This window comes from Protopterus annectens, chromosome 11.part0 (genome assembly GCF_019279795.1).
Source record: "Protopterus annectens isolate FY-2018-M chromosome 11.part0, PAN1.0, whole genome shotgun sequence".
NCBI classification, from domain to species: Eukaryota; Metazoa; Chordata; order Ceratodontiformes; family Protopteridae; genus Protopterus; species Protopterus annectens.
Window position 1 is genome coordinate 115,042,172 of NC_056745.1, and position 25,153 is coordinate 115,067,324.

The 25,153-nt window shown below is 36.3% G+C and overlaps 1 protein-coding gene across 1 annotated transcript in view; it reads right to left on the minus strand.

The window, feature by feature from the left end:
- LOC122815196 overlaps window positions 1–25,153 on the minus strand; it is a 249,413-nt gene that overhangs the window by 144,078 nt on the left and 80,182 nt on the right. Inside the window, exons 7-9 of the mRNA XM_044087489.1 lie at window positions 16,802–16,892; window positions 7,304–7,400; window positions 3,686–3,806 (exon numbers count right to left, since the gene is read on the minus strand). Coding sequence (XP_043943424.1) covers window positions 3,686–3,806; window positions 7,304–7,400; window positions 16,802–16,892 — 309 coding nt within the window. The remainder of the gene's footprint in view (window positions 1–3,685; window positions 3,807–7,303; window positions 7,401–16,801; window positions 16,893–25,153) is intronic.

Genomic DNA, 25,153 nt, shown 5'->3' on the forward strand with positions numbered 1-25,153 from the left:
AACCACAAGAAGAAGAACTTATTCCAACCCCAGTGACAGGGGCAGAGGATGTGGCAGATTCAGGTGTTGACTTTAAATAAATGTAAATGTGGTTGTGGTCTGCCAGTGCATAATGTAGCAGGCACTTTCAAAGTTTTTAATCTTTCCAACACTTTTTGGTCTGAATCGTGTACGTCTATTTTTAAAAAAAGGATTTACGTTTATCCCTAGTAAACAGATATTGTTAATGCAATTATTCAATTAAAGCTTTTCACCAGAAATTGCAATTTAAAAACATTTTTTTGCTGACAAGAATAGCTTTACTAATGCTGGTTATGAAGGGCTACATAGGAAACGTATGTTTATCCCACCTCGCCAATATTACAGTTTAAATTTTTGAAAGGATTTGTGAAGGACAATTTAGATATTTGAATAATAAGAACACAAGGTCAAGAGTAAGTTTTGACAATTTAACTTTTAAAGAAAGGGGGCTTCTTTTTAATCTTTCTACAGACAGAAGCATCCAAATTATGAAACTGGACGGGGGGGGGTTCCATTTTTTGTCAAATGAGAATACATACCAGAGGGGGTCCTTAAACCAAATTAATGTTGCCTACACTAGGTTAGAGTTCTTATTGTTGGATATGGTCACATAAGGTGACGTCAATCATGAGGTTTGAGAATACCTGAATGTAGGTAAACCTAAAGTGGTGTCCATCTTCGGTATTCCCAAAATACATAAAAATACCCATGACCCACTGTTGAGACTGAAAGTTTCAGCTAAGAGCTCAAAGACTGAACCCCTGGCAAAATTTGTTGACTTCAAGTGCTAGTTTTTATTGATTTCTGAGAAATACATTTTAAGAGATTCATGCTTGAAATTTTAAACATGCTGGAGTACTGGGACAGTGTTACTTTTATCACAGTTGACAATGTTAATTTGTTCACTGTAATTCCTCACGAAACTGGATTAGCGTGGTTTTCCTCCTATTTGTATGATTACACATCTAGGTTAACTCAGGACATTCATATGGTCACAGTTCTTTTGGATATGATACTCAACAATAATTCCTTTTACTTCAAGGGGGAATTTTTCCATCAGATTTTAGGAGTAGCTATGGGTGTCACACATGTCCCATGACTACTATGGATACCTGGACGACTTGTTGATTTTATGGAATAGTAGCTTAGAGCAATGGCAATATTTTTTTAAGTTATCGCAGAATTTCAGCAGCTTTTTTGAAATTTACATATTCTATTAAAATGAATAGTATTAATTATTTGGACATTTCCCTTGGGAAAAAAAATGTGGGTAACTGTTGTTACATCTCAACATTTTAAGAAAATAAACTTTTTCTAACACATACATTCAGTTTGAAGGTTGTTACCCCCTTTTTCAGAAGACAGTTGTCAAGAGACAGATGATTAGGCTATCTTGCCTTATTTCTGATGACTGTAATTTTAAATCTGAGTTACACCATCTGATCTGTTTATTTCAGGACAGGGGGTATACTACTGGTCATTTAAGGGAAATTGAAACTGAGGTGGTAGACCACCACCAGGGTCAATTTGCACTAATTCTTAATGGCGCTGTTGTTAGAAATACATCCTGCTCTGAGGTTACTCCGACAAGAACTAAAGACGCTGTTTCTTCTATTATCCCCTTTAGTAACACCACACACCAGTATGTTAATATTGTTTGAAAATAATGGGATACTGTGTTTAGTGAAGATATGAAAAAGTGTTTAGGTGGATTCCCTTCTATTACATTAGAATAATGTTAAGGGAATTTTAGAGTTAGGCCAGGGGAAAGTCTTTTGGAGTCACAGTCGCTTGCAAAAATGCAGTTGTTGTAAAATGTGTAAATGTATACATGAAGGGCCATATGCTGTGGTTTATAAATATAATAGAACCATTTCATGTCCAGGGAAAATAATTTGTAACACCAAATATCTAGTCTATTTAGCTTTGTGCAACTCCTGTAATGTGGTTTATGCTGGAAAAACTAACAGAACTTTGAAGGACAGGATCAGGGAACATATCTATGATATTAATAAGAGGAAACCACTAATGCTTTATTTAGGTGTTTGTCTGCTCATTCCAATTTTAAAAAGTTTACTTTTTTGCTACAGATAGGGTTCAGGTGACACCATTATGTGTGGGGATGTTGAAGCCATGTTAGAATATAAAGAATTAAGTTGGCAACACCTTACAGTCACCCAGTATTAACAATGCTATTTCAGTTTCTAGCATTTTAAGAATAAGAGCTGGTATTATTTAATTGTTTTTACTTTCTTTATTGGAAAAAAAATGTTTAATGTGAATGCATTTATACTGCTCGTTTTATACGTGTATTTCTCTGCATTCTTTTGTAGTTGCTGGGGTTCTCTTTTGTGCAGCTGTTGGTTATGCAGTTTTCTGGTGACGCTTTTATTTAAATGGTCTTTTAGGAATGTTTTCATTGTTATATTATATTCAATTGTATGGCTTTAAATCTTTAATTGTGATAATTGTTTGAATTTTATGACTGGTTTTCAAAAGTTTAAAAGCATTTAAATGGATTTGACTTCTCTGTTTTGTTACTCTGAAGAAGTCTTTCTTTTAAGTATGAAAAAGCGTGGTTATTAAGTTCACATTTAAGTATAAAAAGCTCATGTTTACTTCTCCGTTGGTGGCTTCCTTTATTGTATTGTGTTTAAACGTATGTATCTCTTTTTGTTTAAATGAATAAACATCATTGGTGATGTTTTTGTGTAAATTCTTGAGTTGATAAATGAGACATTCTTCATTGCAAACAATTAAAATTTTTGCTCACTATTTGTTTTAGTTTGCTGACAAGGTGAGCCCACCCCACTGGATGCAACTGTCTCTTTTAAAGATGACCTGGAAGCATCATGTGGTTAAGTGATTTGTTAAGTTATACAGTGAGCAAACGAAAGTTAAAGGAATCAAACCTTGTATGTAGCCTTGGCACAGGCAGCAACTCATTAACAGCTTAGAGCTTCAGTAGTCTGCTGTAAGATGTGATATTCCCACTGAAATTCACTTCTGGATACTTACTAGGAGACAGGCTTGTGATAAAAGGGTGGCACATTACATTTCTAATGTATTGCTTTATTGTGGCATCATTGATAGTCGTATTCAGGCTTCTAGTAGTTCATTACCCCTGACTAGTATATTCCTTCTACTCTTATCCTTTTGTGAGTATACACAGTGCGCACTTTCCTTTGGAAACAGTATATGGTGCAGCAGACTCACCACCACCACATGGATAAACTGGAATAGCACTAAGGATTGTGTACCACTGCATAATATGTCTCACATCCTGGCTGAGATATACAGTTAAGGCAGTGATGCCCTTGACTAATCACCCGTCTACTGCTCTCTGCACCCTGCATTGCTGCTGAATCCTTTTAGAGCTGTCATTCAGGTGCATATATCGTGTGGCAGTCAAGGGTAGGCAGCAGTTGTACCATGCAGTGACTTGATCCATCACATTGTTTTAAACAATGTTGCATCTTATCATTTTTACATGGACATACTAAAGTGTGCTTCATTAATAGAGACTATGAAACCGAGTCAAATGAAACAAGATGCAGAGCCTTTACAAACATAATCATGCTTCTGTAGGTTCCAAAACTGTTTTACAATAGTAACTGGCCATCTTTTTTCTTAACTGGAAGAACAGAGCATTGAAAAAGCTTACCTGCAAAGCTGAGAGAATATGTAAATCTCCCTGCAGTAAATGATATGGATCCCTGAGGGTTTGCATTATATGATCTTTCGATGTCATCACTTGCAACAGAACACTGCATGCCTAGACCATTCTGAAGAAAAAAAACTACATATAAATATTTCTGTCATCATAGTAAAAGGCACTTAAGATAATTAGAATTATTTAACTTTCATGTGTGAACACTGACCCACACAACGGCATACTGTGAATTAATTTGCTGTGAATTATGTTTGAACTTGCAAAACTGAATAAAAAAGTCAATATTTTTATGAGTATTGTACAAGTCTTTCATTTAGTTTTAGTAAGGCTACTACTGTCTGATACTCCGATCTTTTAAAGAGTAAAAGTAAAATAAACAAGTGGTCCAGAGCCACGAACTTTGAGCCAAAGTTTAATGCTTCAAGTAAAACTTTTATGTTCACAGAGGCTTCTTCAGGCAATTCAAACCAACATTAAAAATACACTCCTTAAATACATACTCAAGAATTACATGGTATACAAATCATATGACACCAAAAGAATCACATGGTATACAAATCATATGACACCAAGGAATCACGTGGTATACAAATCATATGACACCAAAAATAAAAACATCTTTTTATATACCAAAGTTATTTTACTCTGTTATGCATGTATCAATAGTAAAGATATGCCAGATATGAAACATATGCACTGTTCTATTTGTCTTCCATTTTGTAGCGATTCAGGCAATATTAACAAGGTTATTTAAAGGAATTGGCAGATTTTACTAGGTATTTGTGAGTTATCAATTAGAGAGAGTCAAATCTCAAGAGTATCTTGGGAAAATGATCTTCTGATGGTCCCATTAAAAACCAATGGGTTCACAGGTAAGTACTAGGCTAGCTATCTTTGTGGGCCATTTTAAACCTAGCCAGTTTCCCTCAAAGGTGAGACTCAAACCCTGTACCTTGTGTCTGTCAGGTAAACACCTTAACCATTATGTCAACCCCCAACTAAATATTAGGTGATCAGTATATATAAATTATCGGATGTCTAACCAATAACAAGTAGCAGAATCAAATTTTGTGCCTTGTATACGTGAGGTACAGATTATAACCCCCCCCCTCCTTATGTCAACTCTTCCCACAAGGTACACCTTTTCATGGGGCAAATTTTGTAAACATATCAGCTCAGGACCCTTTTTAAATTTGGACCATGCCAAAGTTATTTATAGAAAGAAATTGTACTGTAAATGTAATACTAACTATACTGTTTAGCTGGTAGGTTTACTTGATGTGACAACTTCTATGTGAATAAAAACATTTGGAACATATTACAGTGCAACTATGAACATCTGTATGCAATTAGTGATAAGAATGAGAACAATAACCTTTACAAACTTACAAGAAATTGTGCTACCTGGACAAAGTTTGTGCTTTTATTATTATTATTATTATTATTATTGATATAGCTAGATTTGGACCAAATATTAGAAACCTGGATAATGTCCTAAAGTTCAAAGAAACGGAGTGGTTGGTAGATACAAATAACAGACAAACAGCCATCCTTTTTGAGTAAATCATTTCCTTTCTTAATAAAACCATCTCTCAGGCCAATGAACCTTACAGAAAGGAGAGATTCTGAAAATTAGCTAAAAGTTAGCAGCATTTTTGTGCTTTAGTAACATTCTCATGGCATTTGTAATATATTATCTAATTATGGAGTTCAAAATTCTATGGGAACATTTTTCCTTATTACACTGTCTTAAAGAAGTCTCATGTTTATGTACAACTTTCACTCATAAAGGTTTAAGCAGTGAAGTTTCACATTTTGATGCAGTTACAGGGCCATTTAGAGTTTATATAACTCTTCTGTCACACCACTTCACCTATCTGAAAACCTAGCCTGGAGACAAGTGTAGATAGCACAATTGGAGGACACTTTTGTTAACTCCTGGTACCACATACCCGCGGTGGTGGTGCTGCGGTACCGTTGTCGCCTCACACTTAGACGTTGCCCGTTCGATTCTCAGTTAGAGCGTCTTCTGTGTGGCGACATGCATGAATGGGCGTTCCTTCATTGAAGGTTGTGCATTAGGCCCGGCAAGCCAGCACGTAAAAATCTACTGCCAATCATTAGCGGACCAGAGTTCCGCTGTAGCGACCCCTAACCGGGAAAAGCTGAAAGACACAACAACAACAACCACCTATATATATAAGATTCAGATTCACAGGCTGTAATCTTTGAGCTGTTGAGTAATTAGTCAGAAAGCAATGTGCAAGCTGTGGTAAGTCCTATGGGTCTGAGGGCAGCAGGCTGTGGTAAGTCCTATGGATCTGAGGGCAAATAATCATTAACATGCAGTCAGGAGCCAGAAAGGCCATGCACTTTGAAAAAACGGTGATTAATTTAGCAGAAGCAACTGCACACACACACACACACACACACACACACACACACACACACACACACACACACACACACACACACACACACACACACACACACACACACACAATACAGGAACTACTCAACAAATAATAAATACTGCTCAACACAAAAAAATTAAAAACATCACAATTAATATTTTTCCAGGGATGAAACCTCCTGTACCTCCTTGTCAGAGGCTGCCCCCCCCCCCACTACATTCTTTGCTGCTTGTATAAACTATCTCTGAGACCTGTGCACACAAAGAGTGGGAAAAAGTTGCTAGTATGCAACATTAACCTTCTCCCCTTCTCTGTGTTTCCGTGATTTTTACATTGTCAAGCAAGCAGTAAAACAATGCACCTCTGTGATAAGGATTTGTTGGACTACCTGAAGGAATTAGCAAGGGGGAATCTGATGGGATGGCCCCAATTAATTGTATTGTCTTATGAGGTCTGTTTTGTGGGTCCTGTTCTTGATCTATGATGGTTGCTCAAAATATAGTTCAGAGATGTTTCATACCTTGAAAAAATTTGAAATGAAAATCACATCAGCAATATTAAATGCTACACTAATACCAAATTCGTAGTCAGTGGGTTCATCACTAACTAATAATTATATTATTTCTAGAGTAAGGAGTTGGATTATGTAAAAAATGAAAAATGTTCACTTCAGCAGAGATAGACACTCACAGGTAGACCAAGCAGGTAATTAAACCTGATATACAGTACTAACTGGAAGCATTATCTATATACATATCGGGGCAATTCACAGTAGTGACCACCCTGAAAGGTTAGACAACTTGTTATGATACATGAGAAACTTTATCTGAACTGCTTGAATATTAGTGGCTGAAATAAGAATAAAGTTTACGATGATCTAAGAATATTATTCTGTATGATCTAAGAATATTATTCTGTATTATCATACATGACATTCAGTTGGCATATAGACTAGTAGTTAACCCACTTGACACTTAGAAGAAAAGGAGATAATGTAGTAATGTCTGAAAGATAAACAGTATAACTTTTGTATTCCCTTATGTGGATAGTCATATCTGAAAGTTGTGGACCAAAGCTCTGGAAATATCTGTCAAGAGACATACCCCAAACTCCAGCATCCTGGTGAACAATATCAGAGAAAAAAAATAGGTGAAAAACATCAAAGTGAAGAAATAGGAATATATGCTTTTCTTACATTTTTAACATACTCTGTCCAAACACCTTCTTCTCCTAGGAACTGCCAAGTCCATTGACGGTCAGTCTGGCTCACTGTTGTGGCAGGGGTGAATGGCCTAAAATGAGCAACAAACATTCATTATTTTGAGAATTTAAGACTGAAAATTTAAGGAAATGTTATTTTTCTTAACTTTCTGCCACATCAGTTAGGACCAGAACTCTAAAATCTGGGGCATGTTTAAAAAAAAAAACACTCCATTAAGATTTCAAAAAGCTTTCACACTAGGTTGGATAATAAGCGGTAGTTATATAGTGATAGTAATATTAACTTAAATAGAGCTAATAGTCAGAACTTTGCCTCTGGAAAACAAGTAACAAATTACAAAAACATATTAATGGGAACATCATAACTGTAGGTTATAAGCTTGCAAAAATCATTTAAACTTTATTATATGAATAAAGGTTAACATTTGACTTTCTTTATTTGGGTTAACAAGTCAAACAGAACAATAATGTCATGCAAAAGTTTAAGGATGTTCATGTGCAGTGTACATTACCTTACAAAATGGGGTATGGGTCATGACCATAAATACCTTTTTGAATTTGAGATATTTAATGTTTTATTGACCCTTTAGAATTTGCGATATTGAATGTCTTATTGACCCTTTAGGAGTGATTTTCAAACTATTTTTTTATTTCAGCATCTAAATAACAAATAAAGCTGGATGCCTCATTGGGCAGTAGTTTGAACTCAACATTGTCTGTAAAACTCCTTCTAAAGCCAGGGATCAGAGGAGGTGGTGGGTGTAAGTTAAGAAAGTCAAATGATCAAAGTGTGTGTCGAAGGTTCATTGTTCTGTTTGACTTGAAACATAAAGAAGGCTTATTTGTCTATAAACTTGTTTTATTATTTTAATAAATCTTGATTTTTGTAGCCTGGAATTCTGGTGCTGCCATTAATAACAGTGACTGTACTATCCCTGCAGTATTTACTACTTAGATTTAGGAATATACTTGCAATCCCGGGTGGCCAACATGGAAAAATAATATATTCATTGTGTCTTTCTCGAGTATTATATATGGTGTCAGACATGATAATACTGAAAAAATGTGGCAACAGAAAACACAGTCATAGAATGAATGAGTAGATTTAGAGTTCATTCATGCACTTCTGTGTGGATGCCATGAGATTTTCTCAATTGCTTTTATTGAAAATTTTAACAAAACATTAATATATGATAACAAAAATATTATAAAACAAATATACATATCTAAAAGAATAATAAATAACTAAAATAACTATTTACAATAATGTGAACTATAAAATAAAGCTTTTAAACAGAAAAAGAAATGCGATTCAATAGTTGTTAGTTAATTATTAAAGTCTGTTTATCCAGCAGTTCTTTGATAAGTTCAAGCTGACACACTTCAGTTGCCAAGTATACAAATTCTTTCATAGTAGGGGCAATCTGATTCTTCCAGGTCTTGGTGAGGACTTTTCTTGCTAATGTTAAGATACTCCATAAAAGAGGGTACTTTATTTTCGTGACACAAGTGGGAATAGGTATATCAAATAAAATAAGAGATTTTGTCAGCATAAATTTATTATAAAAACAGACTGTAAGAGAGAATTCATATTATCCCAATATGTTTTAAGTTTTATACAATGGTAAAACATATGATGTCAGTCACCTTAAAATTTAGTTTACATCTCCAGCATCCTATGTCTTTATTATACATCAATTCAGCTTTAGGTGGTGTGATAAAGGCTCAATGTAAGAACTTCCAAGAGAATATCCTCCACCTTAATGATGAAGTAGTTTGTTTTGAAGAATGGAATATTACTTTTTTTATCATCTTCACTTGGGAAGTTATTAATAAGTCAGCAATTATCCCAATAGCTTTCTCTGTGACATACTATTGACTTCTTAAGTACCTTATATATTTTAGACAGACATCCCTTTCCAATTATATTCTGGTGCATTACAATAATGAGTAAATCAATGAATGTGGGGAAATAATTTCTAACTACTGGTTGTATTAGAGTAATCTTTTGTTCAACAAATTGTCTACAATTTTGAATTTCTAACCACACATTTTTGTGTAACTCAAACTTATTAATGATATGGTCAACATTTTGTAACTTCCCATTGTTTAGTAATTGATACCAGTATAACAGGTGTTTGTCTTTAAATGAAGTCATTGTTGTTAAACCAAATGTATTAATACTATTTTGAGTGTAGGCAATTGGGAATACAAAAAAAAAATCATGCTTTATATTCAGGGTTCTGAAAATGCAAATTTTAAAGGAAGTTATTACTGTATTAACATAACAAGAGTTAACTCACTTGTTTTTGTTTTCTATAAAATAGTATTTTACTAACCAATTAAACTTATTAGTAGCTATTTTAGTATAATATGATTTTTGATAAATTATTGGATTTACACCAAATACCTCCCTGAATATCTTTCCATTTGGTATTATAATCATTTAACCAAGAAATTATTGTCTTGACAATTGAGGATAAAGAATATAATTTTAAGTCTGAAAGACCAGTACCACTCTATGTTCAGTCTGTAATGTGATGGTTTAAAACCAATCTAGTCTTATTAGGAAACCATAAAAATCTCAGAAACAAAGAATTATACTATTTTATATTTGTTTTTGACAGTAGGAGGGATAAAGACTGTATTATATATAGAATTTAGGAAGGATAATCATTTTAATTAAGGAGAGTCTCTCTTCCATAGTGAAAAAAATTATTCCAGTTATTAAGAGTTTGTTTTATGGAATTACGTTACTATTATAATTAAAAGTGTTTATATCTTTAATATTATCAGACAAGATTATCCCTAAGTACATGATTTTACTATCTTTCACAATTTATTTATGTAATTTTTTGTCTATTTTATTAATATTATAATTAACGGTAGTATTTTAGTCTTATTATTATTAAAACTGAGTCCTGATTTCTTCTGGAATATTTCTATGGCTTGGAATACTGCAATAAGAAAAGAATTGCAATCAGTCAAATTTAATAAGATGTCATCTGCAAATAATTGTATTTTGGGGATTAAATCATTATTTATTAGTATGCCTTTGATTTTTTTAGTTAGATCTTATATAATTTGCAAAAAGAAGGTTCCATAACTAGAGCAAAAAGCAATGGGGACAAGGGACAACCCTGTTTGGTACCTTTATTAATCATGGTCGATTGGAAGTATATGAGCCTATCTTAATGTATGCAAAGGAGTTTTCATAGAGAAGTTTGATTAATTGTAAGAAATTGTTTGAATTGTCATGTCTGACACTGAGGACCTATCTTTATAAATAAGCCAGAGGATCACACGAGCAAAAAGCTCAGAAAGCTAAGCCCTAGAGCACTATTTTCCCAAATGATACCCAACTGCTAATGTTTAATGAAGATGTAAACTGAAGACCAAGATGTCACTTTATATAGAGAGAAATAGATAGATATATAGATATATGGGTCTACTTTGTTTCATTGAATCTCATTTCACTGAATTTCATTCACCCCAACCACTTCGCTGAAAACTCAAATTACTGAAAACTCATTTCACTGAACTGCAGTTAGTAAATATGGCACTGTGTAGAGAACTGTAAGGCAAGTAAAAGGTATATGCCCTTTTCCCCACTTTAGTGCAATCCTGAAGTTAGTATATATAGTTAGGGGAGTTGTGGGTGGCACAGCCTCCTACACTGGAAGGTGTGGGGGGGCATAACCCCCCCCCCACTTAGATTACATATTGTCTTCTGGACAGAGTTAGTCATTGATGTTGTAACTATGCATGTCAATTGTTTAAAATGTACACTCCCCTAAGTATATATACTAACTCCAGGATCTCACTACAGTGGGGAAAAGAGCATATACCTTTTTCTTGCCTTACAGTGCTCTACACACTGCTATATATATACTAAGTTCAGTGAAATGAGATTCAGTGAAATGAGTTTTAATAATTTGTGTTTTCAGCGATGTGGTCGGGCGAAATGAAATTCAGTGAAATTAGATAAAATGAAACAAATTAGACCCATGCATGTGTATATATATATATATATATATATATATATATATATATATATATATAGTTTCCCATCAAAATTACGATCGCACATCGTTGACACCACTAACCTGAACTCTGCTGTGATTGTTGAAAACGCTGAACAGCGATATTCCGAACCACAAAATTTTACCCCCTTTTTGAACCATGTTAGCACTTGTTTTTAAGTGTAGAGCAGTTGTAAATTTTGACATTCATTTTTTTTTTCGACTTTCTGAAAAATTGGCATTACGGAGTTCATGAATAGTTGTGGACAATGTGCACAGTCGACGATATGCAACTGACATTTTGATGGTAAACCTATATATGAATATACATATCTATTTGTATATATGATGTATGAAGAACTAGGAGTTCAAATGAAAGAACATCAAGACATTTACACTGTAAAAAAAAAAGACTGGGATGCTGAGAAGGGGAGGGCACCAATCCAAGAGATCTGACACATTTCATAGTATGAATGACACTGGGGAATGAACTGATATGCAGAGATCTGTTTTCTTTGTATGTGATACAGAGCATTAGCCAAGCATGAAATCCCTTTAATTGTCATGTTGGTGGTGGTGGTGGGGGGGGGGGGGGCAAGATTCCAATTAGGACCTACAGAAAGATGCCTTTGTAACATTTTGCTGTGCTCATATACAAGGAAAAATACATCTGTTGCAAGAGCAAACCCAAACCAATGTGCTTGAAGCTGTTGTTTTGCACTAATGCACAAGCATTACATCAAAAGTAAACATACTGCAAAGCTAGTCAAACAGGACTATGCACTTGAGCTTCTCCATGTTCAAATCACCATAACTAAAATCCAATACCATTTCCTTGGGTGCTGTAGGTTCCCTTCTATGACCCAGGAATCCCATACCACATATTTAAACTTACTGGAAACACTCACCATCCAATCCAATATCAAATTTATGGGAGACTTTAATTATCCCGCTATTAACTGGAAATTATATATGACACCAGATTCCTGGATTCCATAAATACAAACTCCCTGGACCAGACTGTCAATACATCAACATGGGGTGCAACCATACTAGATCTGGTCCTCACTAATATCCAAGAGTGCTGCATACCGCATAGTGTAATGTCTTCTGTAGTAAGGTCAGACCACAAAATGGTCTCATTTGAAGTAAAAATAAAATGCAGAACCCCAGTTAACCCTGGAATAATCAGAAACTACTCTAAGGCTAACTCCCTACTATTAAGTGATAACCTGGCAAAATTTCAACCCACCATAAACCCTGAGAACACTGATGCATATGCAGAACTGTTCACAGAAACCCTGTACAAGCATATTAATAGTTGCATAGAGGCAGCTGTACCAACCAGGAAGAAGTACAGAAATAACTCATAAACAAGCCACCCTGGTGAAATCACAACATCAGTAGGCTGTATAACACAATGAAAAAAATCATAGCAAAAATTAGGAGGTGCAGCACCCAGCAGGATAAAAGCACTCTCATCAAAGTAAACAAACAACTCAGAGCAGAAATAAAATCTACCAAAGCCAAATCTGAGGAAAATTTGGCCTAAAGGCATTCTTTAGTTATGTCTGCAACCTCAAAGGCAATACACAATTGTGTGCAGAGCTCATTGTAAATGGAGCCACCTATACTGAGCCAGAAGATACAGCAAACCTACTGGCTGACAAATTAAGCTCCAACTTTACCCTTCTCTCCCAATGAACCTTACCTGAGGAAATACCATCAAATATAACTCTCCTTGCTATCACTAGGGAAAAGATCTTTAATGCCCTCTCTAAGGCCAAGAACACTGCATCAGTGGGCCCAGGCAGTATCCCAGGATGCCTTCTAAATAGCAGGAAACATCATCAGGGCCTCGGGAATTGCTACTTAACTGTAGCCTCCAAACAGGCTTCATGCCTCAGGAATGGAGAACAACAGTCATTGCTATGGAAAAATGTGGGTCATATACTGACCCTGGAAACTACAGACCCATGAGTCATGGAAAGAGTTACCATGGAAATGATAAATAATGATAGGAAACCTTCAGACACTAGACCCAAGCCAGTTTGGTTTCATCAAGGGCAGGTCATGCCTACTCAACCTGGTGGATTTCTTTGAGAAGGTCACCTGAGCAATGGATGAGGGCAAAATGGTTCACACTGCCTGCTTTGACCTGGCCAAGGCAATTGACACAATCCCCCCACATGGGCATTGTTGACAAACTTAAGTGGTTAGGTACAAACTCTTATGTCACCCAGTAGATACCCAGCTGTCTCATAGACAGGTCCCAGGAAGTTAGAATCGGTAGTGAGGAAATCAATCTATGTTGTGCAACTTCGAACAAAGGTATTGCATCTAGGTCCAAAGAAGTCATTGTTCCACTGTATTCAGCATTCATCAGACCTATCAAGGAGTACAATACCCCCTTTGGTATGTACCTAACCAGGCATATATAAAAATCTGAACATCCATAGAAGTTTCTCACTAAAAGAATACAGGGCATAAGTAACATGTCCTATGCAGAACTGCCTCAAGGCCCTATCCCTGTAATCTGTCTCCTACAGAATGTTGAGGGGAGATCTATGCTTGGCATACAAGGCATTGTCAGACCCAACTCTGATGGACCTCCTGCATATCTGCAAAACAAACAGCACCAGAATTACACATTTTAAAGACTTAAACCTTGCCTGTGATATAAACAGGACCTGCTGGAGATACAGGTATGTATCGCAGAGACTACCCCTTCTCTGGAAGAGGCTCCCCATTCATGTGAAGCAGAGTTCCTCCCTAACCCAATTCAAGTGTAACTTGGACAACTGGATGAGGAACAGAAAATTCATCACTGGTTTGGCACCTATATCTCTCATGGACACAGGTAGTCTGTAAATGGTTCATCTCTTAGGCCCCTTCATGCAAAGGTTTCATTTCTCAAGCCCCTATTAACACTTATCAAGATAACTTGTTAGACATTTGGGGTGCATGGCTAGGCTTTAACCTATTACACACATATGAACCTATGAACGTATGTTATTCCTTGAGTGAAGCAGAATTCATATTTAAACCTAGCAGGTTTCTTTGTACTGCTACGCATCTTTAGTTGTGTTTTATTGTTTACTATTAAGCTAAAGACCATTTTTGAGATACCCAGGCAGAAAACTTCCATACTATAACAAAAATAACACAACAAATAAACAGTATCATGTATAATACAGATTCTGGTAGAAAACATTACAAAACAGTACAGCTGGCAACATGAAGTTAAAAAGAAAAGCAGACATGACTGATAGTTAATGAACTTAAGAACAATGAGGTTTGATAGTCACAGGAACAAAATGCTCATGACAGATTAACTGAATAACAACGGTAACTGAGATGTTTGATAAAGCAATCACTGTAGCATCTGCTGTCACTACTGAGCATGTACAACTCCGCAGGTTTGAACAGCAAATGAAAGGCATGACAAATTACAACATATACAATGCATAATAAAACAGATATCAGACAATGATTGAGTGGCTCAGAAGCAAAAACTAAATGCAGAAATATGGATGTTTATTAATTATACATCATAAATTTAAATACTTATTGATGTCTACGCTACTTGAGATTGTTTTCACACGCATACATACACTCACACATATATATTTTTTATATGTGTGTGTGTGTGTGTGTGTGTGTGTGTGTGTGTGTGTGTGTGTATATATATATATATATATATATATATATATATATATATATATATATACACACAGATTGTTAGATACACACACACACACACACTTATATATATATATATATATATATATATATATATATATATATATAGGTCTACTTTACATGGTCGACATTTCATAAAGTCGAAGACCATATGGCCGAGAACATATGATTGACTTTTGAAATGTCGACCATGTAAAAAAAAAAAAAACACAACAATGACTTACTTTCATATTGCTAGCAGGGGGGGCAAGCCCCCATACACCCCTCCATGGGGGCTCCACCCCACAAACCCCCGGAACTTAAATATACCAACTCGGAGATTGCACTACAGTGCAGAAGATGGAAATCTTTTCATTCTGCACTGTACAGAGATGCCCGTTCCGCATGGTCGACATTTCAAAAGTCGATCATATGGTCTCGACCATATGGTCTTCGACTTTATGAAATGTTGACCATGTGAAGGAGACCTATATATATATATATATATATATATATATATATATATATATATATATATATATATATATATATATATATATATATATATATATATATATATATTACACACGTATATATAGACACACTGTAGGTACTATATGCTGTGCTACGTAAGGTAAGTCCCAAGCTCAGCAGTGACACTCTAAACATGCATTTCAGCTATTCACTGAAATTGTTGAGTACTTGTAACACTCTAAACATGCAGTTCAGCTATACAGTGAAATTGTTGAGTACTTGTAATTCAGACATGCTATACCTAAATAATGATATCTCTGTAGTAATAATAATCTTAATGAATGAATATGTTCATATATTTGTGTAGATATACATATATATAGATGTATCTCACACTGTATATATATATATATATATATATATATATATATATATATATATATCTATATATACGTGTGTAATATATATATATATGGGTCTCCTTCACATGGTCAACATTTCATAAAGTTGGGTCTTACCTTACGTAGCACAGCATATATTACCTACAGTGTCACAATTAATCTTCCCTCTTATTGTTCCATATTTAATTTTGTAATTTAAAAAAATCCACAGAGTAACCTATCATTTTCTTTTGTTCCTCAAGTCTGAGAAGATGAGCTTTTTTTCCTCCTCCTCATCTTAATGTTGGGAAATTCCAGTCTGGGGGATGGCGGCAGGTTACAGAGTGGCTAGCTACACCTCTGCTGGATATCAAGGCAGTGTTACTGCACAGTTACAGATTCTGACTGATATAAAATGTACCTCAAAGGCTGTAGTGAAACAAGCTAGTATTATTCATTTCTTAATGTGAGCCACTAAAGATTTGTTCTGTGCATATACAGCAGGTGTTCACATCTGACAAAAGGTCCTTTTCATGTATTAACATCAAAGGTACAATTCGTACTGCTCTCCTGTTTTGTTCACATTTTTGTTCATGATTTATTAATTCAGATTTTTCATCCCTGTCGAAATTAATAACTGCTGTCTTTGTCTTATGACCACACAGTTTATGCCTCTGGTGGGATTTTTCAACTACAGTAAGGGTTAATGAAGATACTGCATGTGAGAACATTATGCGGAACAAGTGGGCAATACTCCACATACGCTAAAACCTTTACAATTTAGATTATCAAGATGGGTCAGAGTGAAAAAACTGAAATTTACTAAACATCATTGGTCCAGAAAATTATGTACTGATGAACCAAGCTTACTTTTCTCAGACTTACATATATTGACATTATGTTCTTTCTACCAACCTGCTTTCATTTACTGGATGAACAGAGTTCAGTTTTGGTCTCCGTTTCACACATCTTCTCATACCAGTAGCACTATTTGTCTGAATCATCGCTTGAGAGGAAAAAAACAGGAAATATAAATTCATCATCTTGCAAATCCATGAAGTATCACAACTAATTTTAACAAAATAATTTAACAGCCCATTTTACCTTCTGCATATAAGTAAGAAGTAATACAAGACAGGATGTGGACTGTTTAATAATGACATGCCAACATGCATGATAAAGCAGGAGAGAGCGTAAAGAACAAGTGTGGCCACACTTAGGCTTACAATTGTCACACAGCAACTGGAATTATTTTTAAAGTTTTATAATACAGACCATAGTTTAAAGAACATATTTGATAAAGTCTTTTAACAATGCTAACAAAAATAGAAAAAATTGTACATTTAGATCTGGGACATGCAAATAATGTAAATATAGGTCTTGCAGTTCATCCATTAAATTTGAAATTGTTAAGAATGTACTAGTACCAAAAGGATATTACATCTGTAATTTTACAGGAGTAGTTTATTTGGCCTAGTGTGTCACGCGCCCGAAGTTTTATTCGTCAATATACTTCCTTTACGTAACAGACTCCATGAACATGTATATGACTCTTCTAAGCAAGACAAGACTAACAAGTTATACGTGCATTCCACCAAATGCGTTAATTTCAAGAAGTTTGTGTTCACAGTTTTAGACCACGTCCACTTGTTATTCTAGGGGTGGGCCATTTTATAGCAGTTTAGAGTATCATGGGTTAATCTGGTGATCTAGAATAAATGCATTACAACATCCAGGTATTATTTCATTGATTAGTGTTATAAAGATGAATTCAGCCAGGCTATAAAACTCTTACAAGAGTTATATTTTTTCTATTTTTAAATAAATGTCTGGATTTTGATTAGTAGGTGTGTTCCTAATTTCCAGTCATGTGGGTTTATGTATTCACCTAGTCTGTACAATTAGTGTTTTCATCTTGTGATAGTTATTCTGATGGAGTCTGTTTCATTTTCACACCAATTATCCCAGGTTCAGAAACTACACTCCGGTGGTGTAATAGCAGATAAAGCACAGTGAAGGATGGGCTTGTGCATTGTACACAGGTTCACAGCTATATAATGCAGAAAGTGCTGGTGAATTACATTATTTAAAGAGTGCGCAGTGTCAAGGGCTGTGTGCTACAGAATGCAGGAAGCACTTGGGAGAGTTACATTATTTAAAAGGTGCACCAAATCACAGGCTGTACACCCCTAGGTTAGTATAGAAGGTGCTTGGGGGTCATGTATATTGTAAGGGTGGACACTGGGACAGTAGTTAGTATATTGTTGTACAAACAGCCGACAAGGTTCATAGGGTACAGTGAGGGTATAAAGCAAGACAGCATGGTGAACTCTATACTACTATAGTGCTACATACATATGCAGCCATTTCTGTGCAGAATGCACAGACTGCAAAATATTACATGCAAGGGATCCGTGTTTGCTTGTACTAGTAATGCAGTAGTGAGGAACAAATGAAATGCATTATGTTTTTTACCTGTTTCGGTGTACTGGCACTCACGTGCATCTCATTTGGGCTTCATACTCTGATGATGTACAAAATCCTACCTTGTTGCAGGGTTGTGTGGTTTATACTGGTATAAGATAACTAGCTAGTGCCTGTGGGACTGGTTTATACTGGTATAAGCATAACCTACCAGTGCCTGTTGGACTGATTTCTACTAACATAAGCATAACTAACTAGTGCCTGTGGGTTTGTTTTTTATTGATATGAGCATAACTAACCAGTGCATGTGGGACTGGTTTGTACTGGTATAAGCATGACTAACTCGTGCCTGTGGGACTGATAATGCTAATGCTGTGCTATCACAGTAGTGAAAGCAGTATACAAGGGACAAGATGAAATATTAGTTTGTGTAAGAGTGCTTGTCTGTGTGTATGTACACGTGCATGTGTCTGTGTGTGCATGTCTGCATGTGTACTGGAAAAGTGACAGACCTCAGGCTGTGTTTACATAGTAGCACAATGTACTCATCTCTGCTAGTGCACCTTTGTAATAGAGTACAGTCTGTAGACAGCTTTGGTACCCAGTACAGCTCTCTAAGATGCATTAGTACTCTCACTCATGTGGTGTTGCGTATTTATATAAGATGGACACTACTTGGGTGCACAGTACCCAGTACAGCTCTCTGAGATGCATTAGTACTCTCACTCATGTGGTGTTGCGTACTTATATAAGATGGACACTACTTGGTGCACAGTACCCAGTACAGCTTTCTGAGATGCATTAGTACTCTCACTCATGTGGTGTTGCATATTTATATAAGATGGACATTACTTGGTGCACAGTACCCAGTACAGCTTCTGAGATGCATTAATACTCTCACACATGCTGTGTAGCATATTTGTATATGATGTATGCTACTTGGTGCACGGTACCCAGTACAGCTCTCTGAGATGCATTAGTACTTTCACTCATGTGGTGTAGCATATTTATATATGGTGGACACTACTTGGTGCACAGTACCCAGTACAGCTCTCTGAGATGCATTAGTACTCTCACTCATGCAGTGCAGCATATTTATCTATGATGGACACTACATGGTGCACAGTAGCAGCAGTAGTATTAATTCTGCAACCCTACTGTCTCTAACCTGGATATTGACACACTGTCTATGTTTCATTGTACACAGATCCTGCACTCTTCGTGTTATGTCTGTGAATCTTTCCCATGCTGCTCTCTCATATGCCATAGCACAGCGCTGCACAGATCCTATGGAGTGCACACTATGTCTGTGCGTTTTTTTGTGCACAGATCCTGCGCACTGCATACTACGTCTGTGAAACTTCCTCATACTCCTCTCCCATATGCTGTAGCAGAGCTCTGCACAGATCCTACCTGCACGTACACAGGAATCATATATGCATGCGGGTAGATCACAGTTTACAGGTGCATAAATGACTGCCAGATACAAGCATGCACAATAAAATGTGTTACTTAATGACACACAGACAGGAGCTGCTTCAATGGTGACTCACATCACTTATGGAAGCACACTAATGTAAGAGAGGAAGGCAGGTTCTAAAATGACTGCAGATGCGTATCTGCACTATTAACATTTGGTGGGATTACTGGTAAGTTTACACACAAGCTAAGAATATCATGCAGTAAAAAAGAGAAGTGTTGCTGCTCCCAGAAGATGCAGGCCCAGAGTAATATTTAAATATGTGCACAGATAAGGAAACAGAAAAGAGTTTTGTGTTGTCTGTTGTATCATACATATCCATATGTTGTCTTTCCCATGACCTTGTCTAGTCTGTCCTTAAAGGAGATGACTAATTCTTAACCCATGATGGGAACATTCTAGATAATAATCACCCTGTCAGAAAACCACATTCAGCTTGATAGTTTATCTTTAGTAGCCTTTTAAACTATAATTAGGTCACCTGATATTTTTATGTATGACACAAAAGCTGCTCAAGTTTCTTTAACGTTTCCTTAGATTCCAGACTTCCAGTCTGTCTAGTCCAGCACCTCTTGATTCTTTCTAGAACCACACTACCATATTTTAAGACAAGGATTCTAGAGTATGGGACTGTACCCAGTTTAGGTGTGTATAACTAAGCATTATATATGCAGATATCAATTTAAAGTGACATAGTAATCCACCATCTTTCTTTTAGACATTTTGAAGTTAGAGAACCAGCATCAGGTTTGAGTTTAATCTCCCAGAGCTCTGCACCTGTTCATTTAGAAATTAGGCCTTCAGATTTAGTCCATTCCCAAAGATCATCCAGTAACTAATGAAGCTTCGCCAGGTCTCGTAACTGGCTAACAAGACTTCTGATATTATCTCTATATTTTGTCATCTAGCTGGTTTTAGGTGTGCAAAAGTATTGCTTCATATAAAACAAGAAGAGGGCCCAATAACTAAATGGATGTAAAATACTTGCATGGGCCTAAATAATTTTTCACACATCCCTTTTCTTTCTTATGCATTCTCCAGTCTTTGTATTTACTGAACAAACTGTTGTCAGTTTTCGGTTGTGCCTGTTGATCCAATAAGAAGGAAGGATTCCATCCATTAAAGGGTCGTGTAATATCCTCTAATAAGATATCAGTATATAAGCTAGCATTCAAAGCCTGAAAGTCATTATTTTACAAGTTTATTAAAAGTGAGAATTCACAAAGGCATACTGAAACAAATCATGTTAACCTTTTGAAGCAGATCTGCAAGAACACCTCCATGCTTTTGTATGAATTGCTAAAAAAAGATTAATGAATTTGCAGCTTCTGGAGAAGGGTTCTCCCTTCTCCAGCTGAAGACAGGGATGACCTGGGCTAAATTCCAGTCATCTAGTAAGCTTGCCTGTAACAGGAGAGACTGAAAGTATAAATTACATGGAGGAACTATTTCAGCTTAACTCCTAGTTTTACTGACACTAAAGCCTGCTACAGCTATTTCAAAATGATTCTCATTACAGCATTTTTCAAAAACTAGATGTTACCAATCCTGTCCCCTGTAATTGCTTTATTGTTGGACTTAATCACTTTTGTCACTGGCACTTTCTCTTTGATGATGAATGAACAATCATTGCCATAACTAAGCTTGATGGTCAGCAGGTGTGGGGCACAAAATGGAAATAAAAAAAGAAATGCATAGCAAGCTGTTGTAGCGCCCACTGAAGATGATGCTTTGATGTTGTTGTTGTTTGTCTTTCGGCTTTTCCCAGTTAGGGGTCGCCACAGCGGAACTCCAGTCCGCTAATGATTGGCAGTAGATTTTCACAATTGCCGAGGTGCCAGCTCGATATTCAACCTTCAACGAAGGCATGCCCATTTACACATGTCTTTCGAATGCCCACCCAACCACGGGGAGGACATGCAGACACCACACAGAAGGCACTCCCCACACTCCAGCCGAGAATGGAATGGGAGAACCTCTTGCTGTGAGGCAACAATGCTACCGCTGCACCACCGCGATGTGTAAAGATGATGCTTTGATGCCACCATAGTGGTGCATGAAGATGATGCTTTGATAGGCATTGCAAATAAGGATATGTGGTATGTACACATATATAGCATTGTACTTCTGATGGATTCTAGCATTGCCTTTTTCATGCAGTTGCTTATTAAAAAAAATCTTTTAGAGAACATCACGAATGGAAATGATTCAAGTTTCAAGTGCAAACTGGACATGCTACAGCTGTAAACCAAATAACAGGAGTTGATTAGCTGATTTTTAGGAAATGTCTATTGGGAACGTTTGGAAGATCATATTAGACAAATTAACATCTGTTATTCTGAAAATGTATTCGCTGGGAGAAATGTAGGGATTTTAAGAATGGCAAATTTAAGTTCTGATAAACAGAAGCAAACTATTTAAGGAAATCAAGCTAGGCAGGTGTATTGCAACCGTATAATAATATAACATACTATGTAATGGTATTAGAAAGGATATTGCATCCAGTAAACAACAGAAGTGGCTAAGTGTGACAATAAAGCAATCACAGTGAACAGGATGTGTAATATCTAGTCTTTGAAGATCATTGTCATGAGGATTGTCTTGAGAAATATGGGTCAGGCTACAGTGCAGTTGTTCTATAATTTAAACTCTTGCTAGTATTGCTCTTTTTGGGTTCATATTAGAATGCCGAAAATGCATTTTGTCGAATGTGTTTTTGTCGACACATGTAGGGCAAACAGGCAAAACAGCGAAGCGGCTATTCAACGAATTCTTTCCCTGGGAAAGAAGTCGCTTGAACGCTTCGTTGCTTTGCCTGTTCTGGAGTGTAGTTTGGTCCCTTGTCTGGTATAGCTCTCGAGCATGATTGTGCAACAGTTACTGACTTTAGTGTTAGGGTGCAGGTTAAGGCAAGTGCATATGTATGAAAGTGTTTAATGTTTTTTTGTTTTGCATTAGATGTATGGTTGAGTTACGTGTGTGTTTTTAGCTGTTCACTTTTGTTTTGGGGGGGCTAGGATTAGGCTTAAGGTAAGTGTGTTTGTGATTGGAACTGTTTATGTAAATGTGTGAGAGTTACTGACCTTAGGGTTAGGGTGCGGCTTAAGGTAAGTGCATATGTTTTAAGATGTTTACTTTTTTTTATTGTTAGATGTATGGCTGGGTTACGTGCATATGTGTATTTAGTTGTTTACTGTTTTTTTTGGGGGTATAATTACAGGTAGGGTATGTGTGTATGTGTTTGGAAGTGTTTAATGTTTTTTTTGGGGGGGGTTGGAACAGCGATTTCTTTCCATAGGAATTCAGCGTTCGCCGAATATATGTCGATGTAACAGCATTCGCTGTTTTCAGTGTTCTGTGTTATAATATGAACCCGCTCTTTTTGGGGTTGAATATAAATGTATCTTTTCCAGTCTAATGGCCAATGCCACGTTCTCTAAATCTGCTGGCAAATTCCAAGCATCATTGCAGAATTTTAAACAGTTCAGGTGGAATTTCACCACCTTCTGCAGCCCTGTTATTATCAAGGCTTTCTAGGGCTGTTTAAGTTCACTATCTAAGTTTACATTAGACAGCATGCCATCATAAGTATCACTGATGTTTGTGCCCGTCTTACATTATTATTCTATATATGCTTACCGACTCTTCTTAAACATCTTCTGCTGCCCTTAGGTTCTTCCCATTTTTGTCTTTTACTGTACCCATTTTAACTTGGACGTTTCCCCACCACCTCCTCAACACACTTCTTGAAGAGATCTCTTGCATTTCTCATTCTGTTGTCTTTTGATAATTCTTTTCACTTGTCATTAAAATATACTTCCATATTTCATCTTGTTGATCTGTAAAGTTGTGCATTCAGCTTGAAATATTTTTCCTATCATCACTGTCTTTTGTTCTCTTTCTGTCCTCAGCCACTTTTAAAGCCTTCAAAGAAAGCCATTTTGCTTTCATAACCTTCTTTCTGTTTAGAATAATTTTGTTGCCACCTCATACTTCTAGACAAAATTACAAACTTCTGTCCATAACCCTTAAAGTACTCTATCCACCAGGTCGAATTCATTAAATGTGTTCTTCACCTCACCTGTAATATTGTTGACCTCATGTCTATTTGGTCTAGATGCTTGTTTTCCTGAATTTAATTCTGCACTTTAGTGTAAGAAACTATTAGTCTGAACCACAATCCGCTTCAGGTCTTGGTCTTCTTTTTGCTGACTGTGTAGAGCTCTTCCATATCTAACTACAATTTATATGGTCAGTCTGATTTCAGCACTGACCCTCTTGTGATAGCAATGTGTAAAACCATCTCTTAGGCTGCTGCAAGAAAGTGTTTACTATGACCAGTAAATTACATTGACATAATTCTACTATTCTATATTAAATTCATTTGTATACTCGAAGGCCAAACCTACCTGTTATTCAAGTTGAACTTTGACTACTAACTTTAGAATTCCAATCACCTATAATGACTATAATATCTTATTGCTTTTTGGTGTTATATCCAAAATGTGCTACAGATTATCATAAAACTGGTCAGCTTCCTTCTCTTCATTTTCTGTAAATGGAGCAGACACTTTCAGTACTATAATGTTAACTGGTTTGCCTTTTAGCATGATTGAGATCATTCTGTTATTTTGGGGTTTTAACTGTGCACTGATTTTGACACCATTTTACAGACTGTGTAAAAGCCTGTAAACTGCATTTCTTCTGTTATATTCCTGTCCACAGTAGAAGATCTGATGACTGATGTAAAATGGCTTTAATCTAGTTTTGCTGCACTAATTGCTAAGCCATCAATGTTTATTGCTGTCATCTCAACCTTAACCGCATCAGGGTGCCCTTGGCTTACAGTTCTTGCATCACCGTTCTGACAGTGTATAATTCTTTGCAGTATCAGACTTGCCTTTCATCTCGAAACACCTTGTCATATAGACGTCTCTTCATATTTAGTCCATCTGCACGCTGACCTGTAGCAATGCTCCTACTTCTCTTCTGCTCTTCCCCTGTAATATACTGGCCACCTTCAGATGTGAGGGTCTCATCTTCTAGTGTCATTTCAGCATGGCTCTGTTTGTTTTTGTCCCTCGAGTTTTCATGGCAAAAAATACTGCAGAGGCTTTCCATTACTTTCTCCAGTGGACCATCTTTAGTCTCATCTCTCTGCCATGACCTGCCCGTCTTGGGTGGCCCTACACGGTATAGCTCACAGCATCACTGAGATACACAAGCCCCTTCACCACGACAAGGTAATGGTCCAGAAAGGGGGAATTACTATGCATATTATTAGGTTCATTAGCTTGAACAAACAAGATACATAGTTATTGGCATTTTACAACTGTGTCTACACTTATAGAGCTATAAAACAT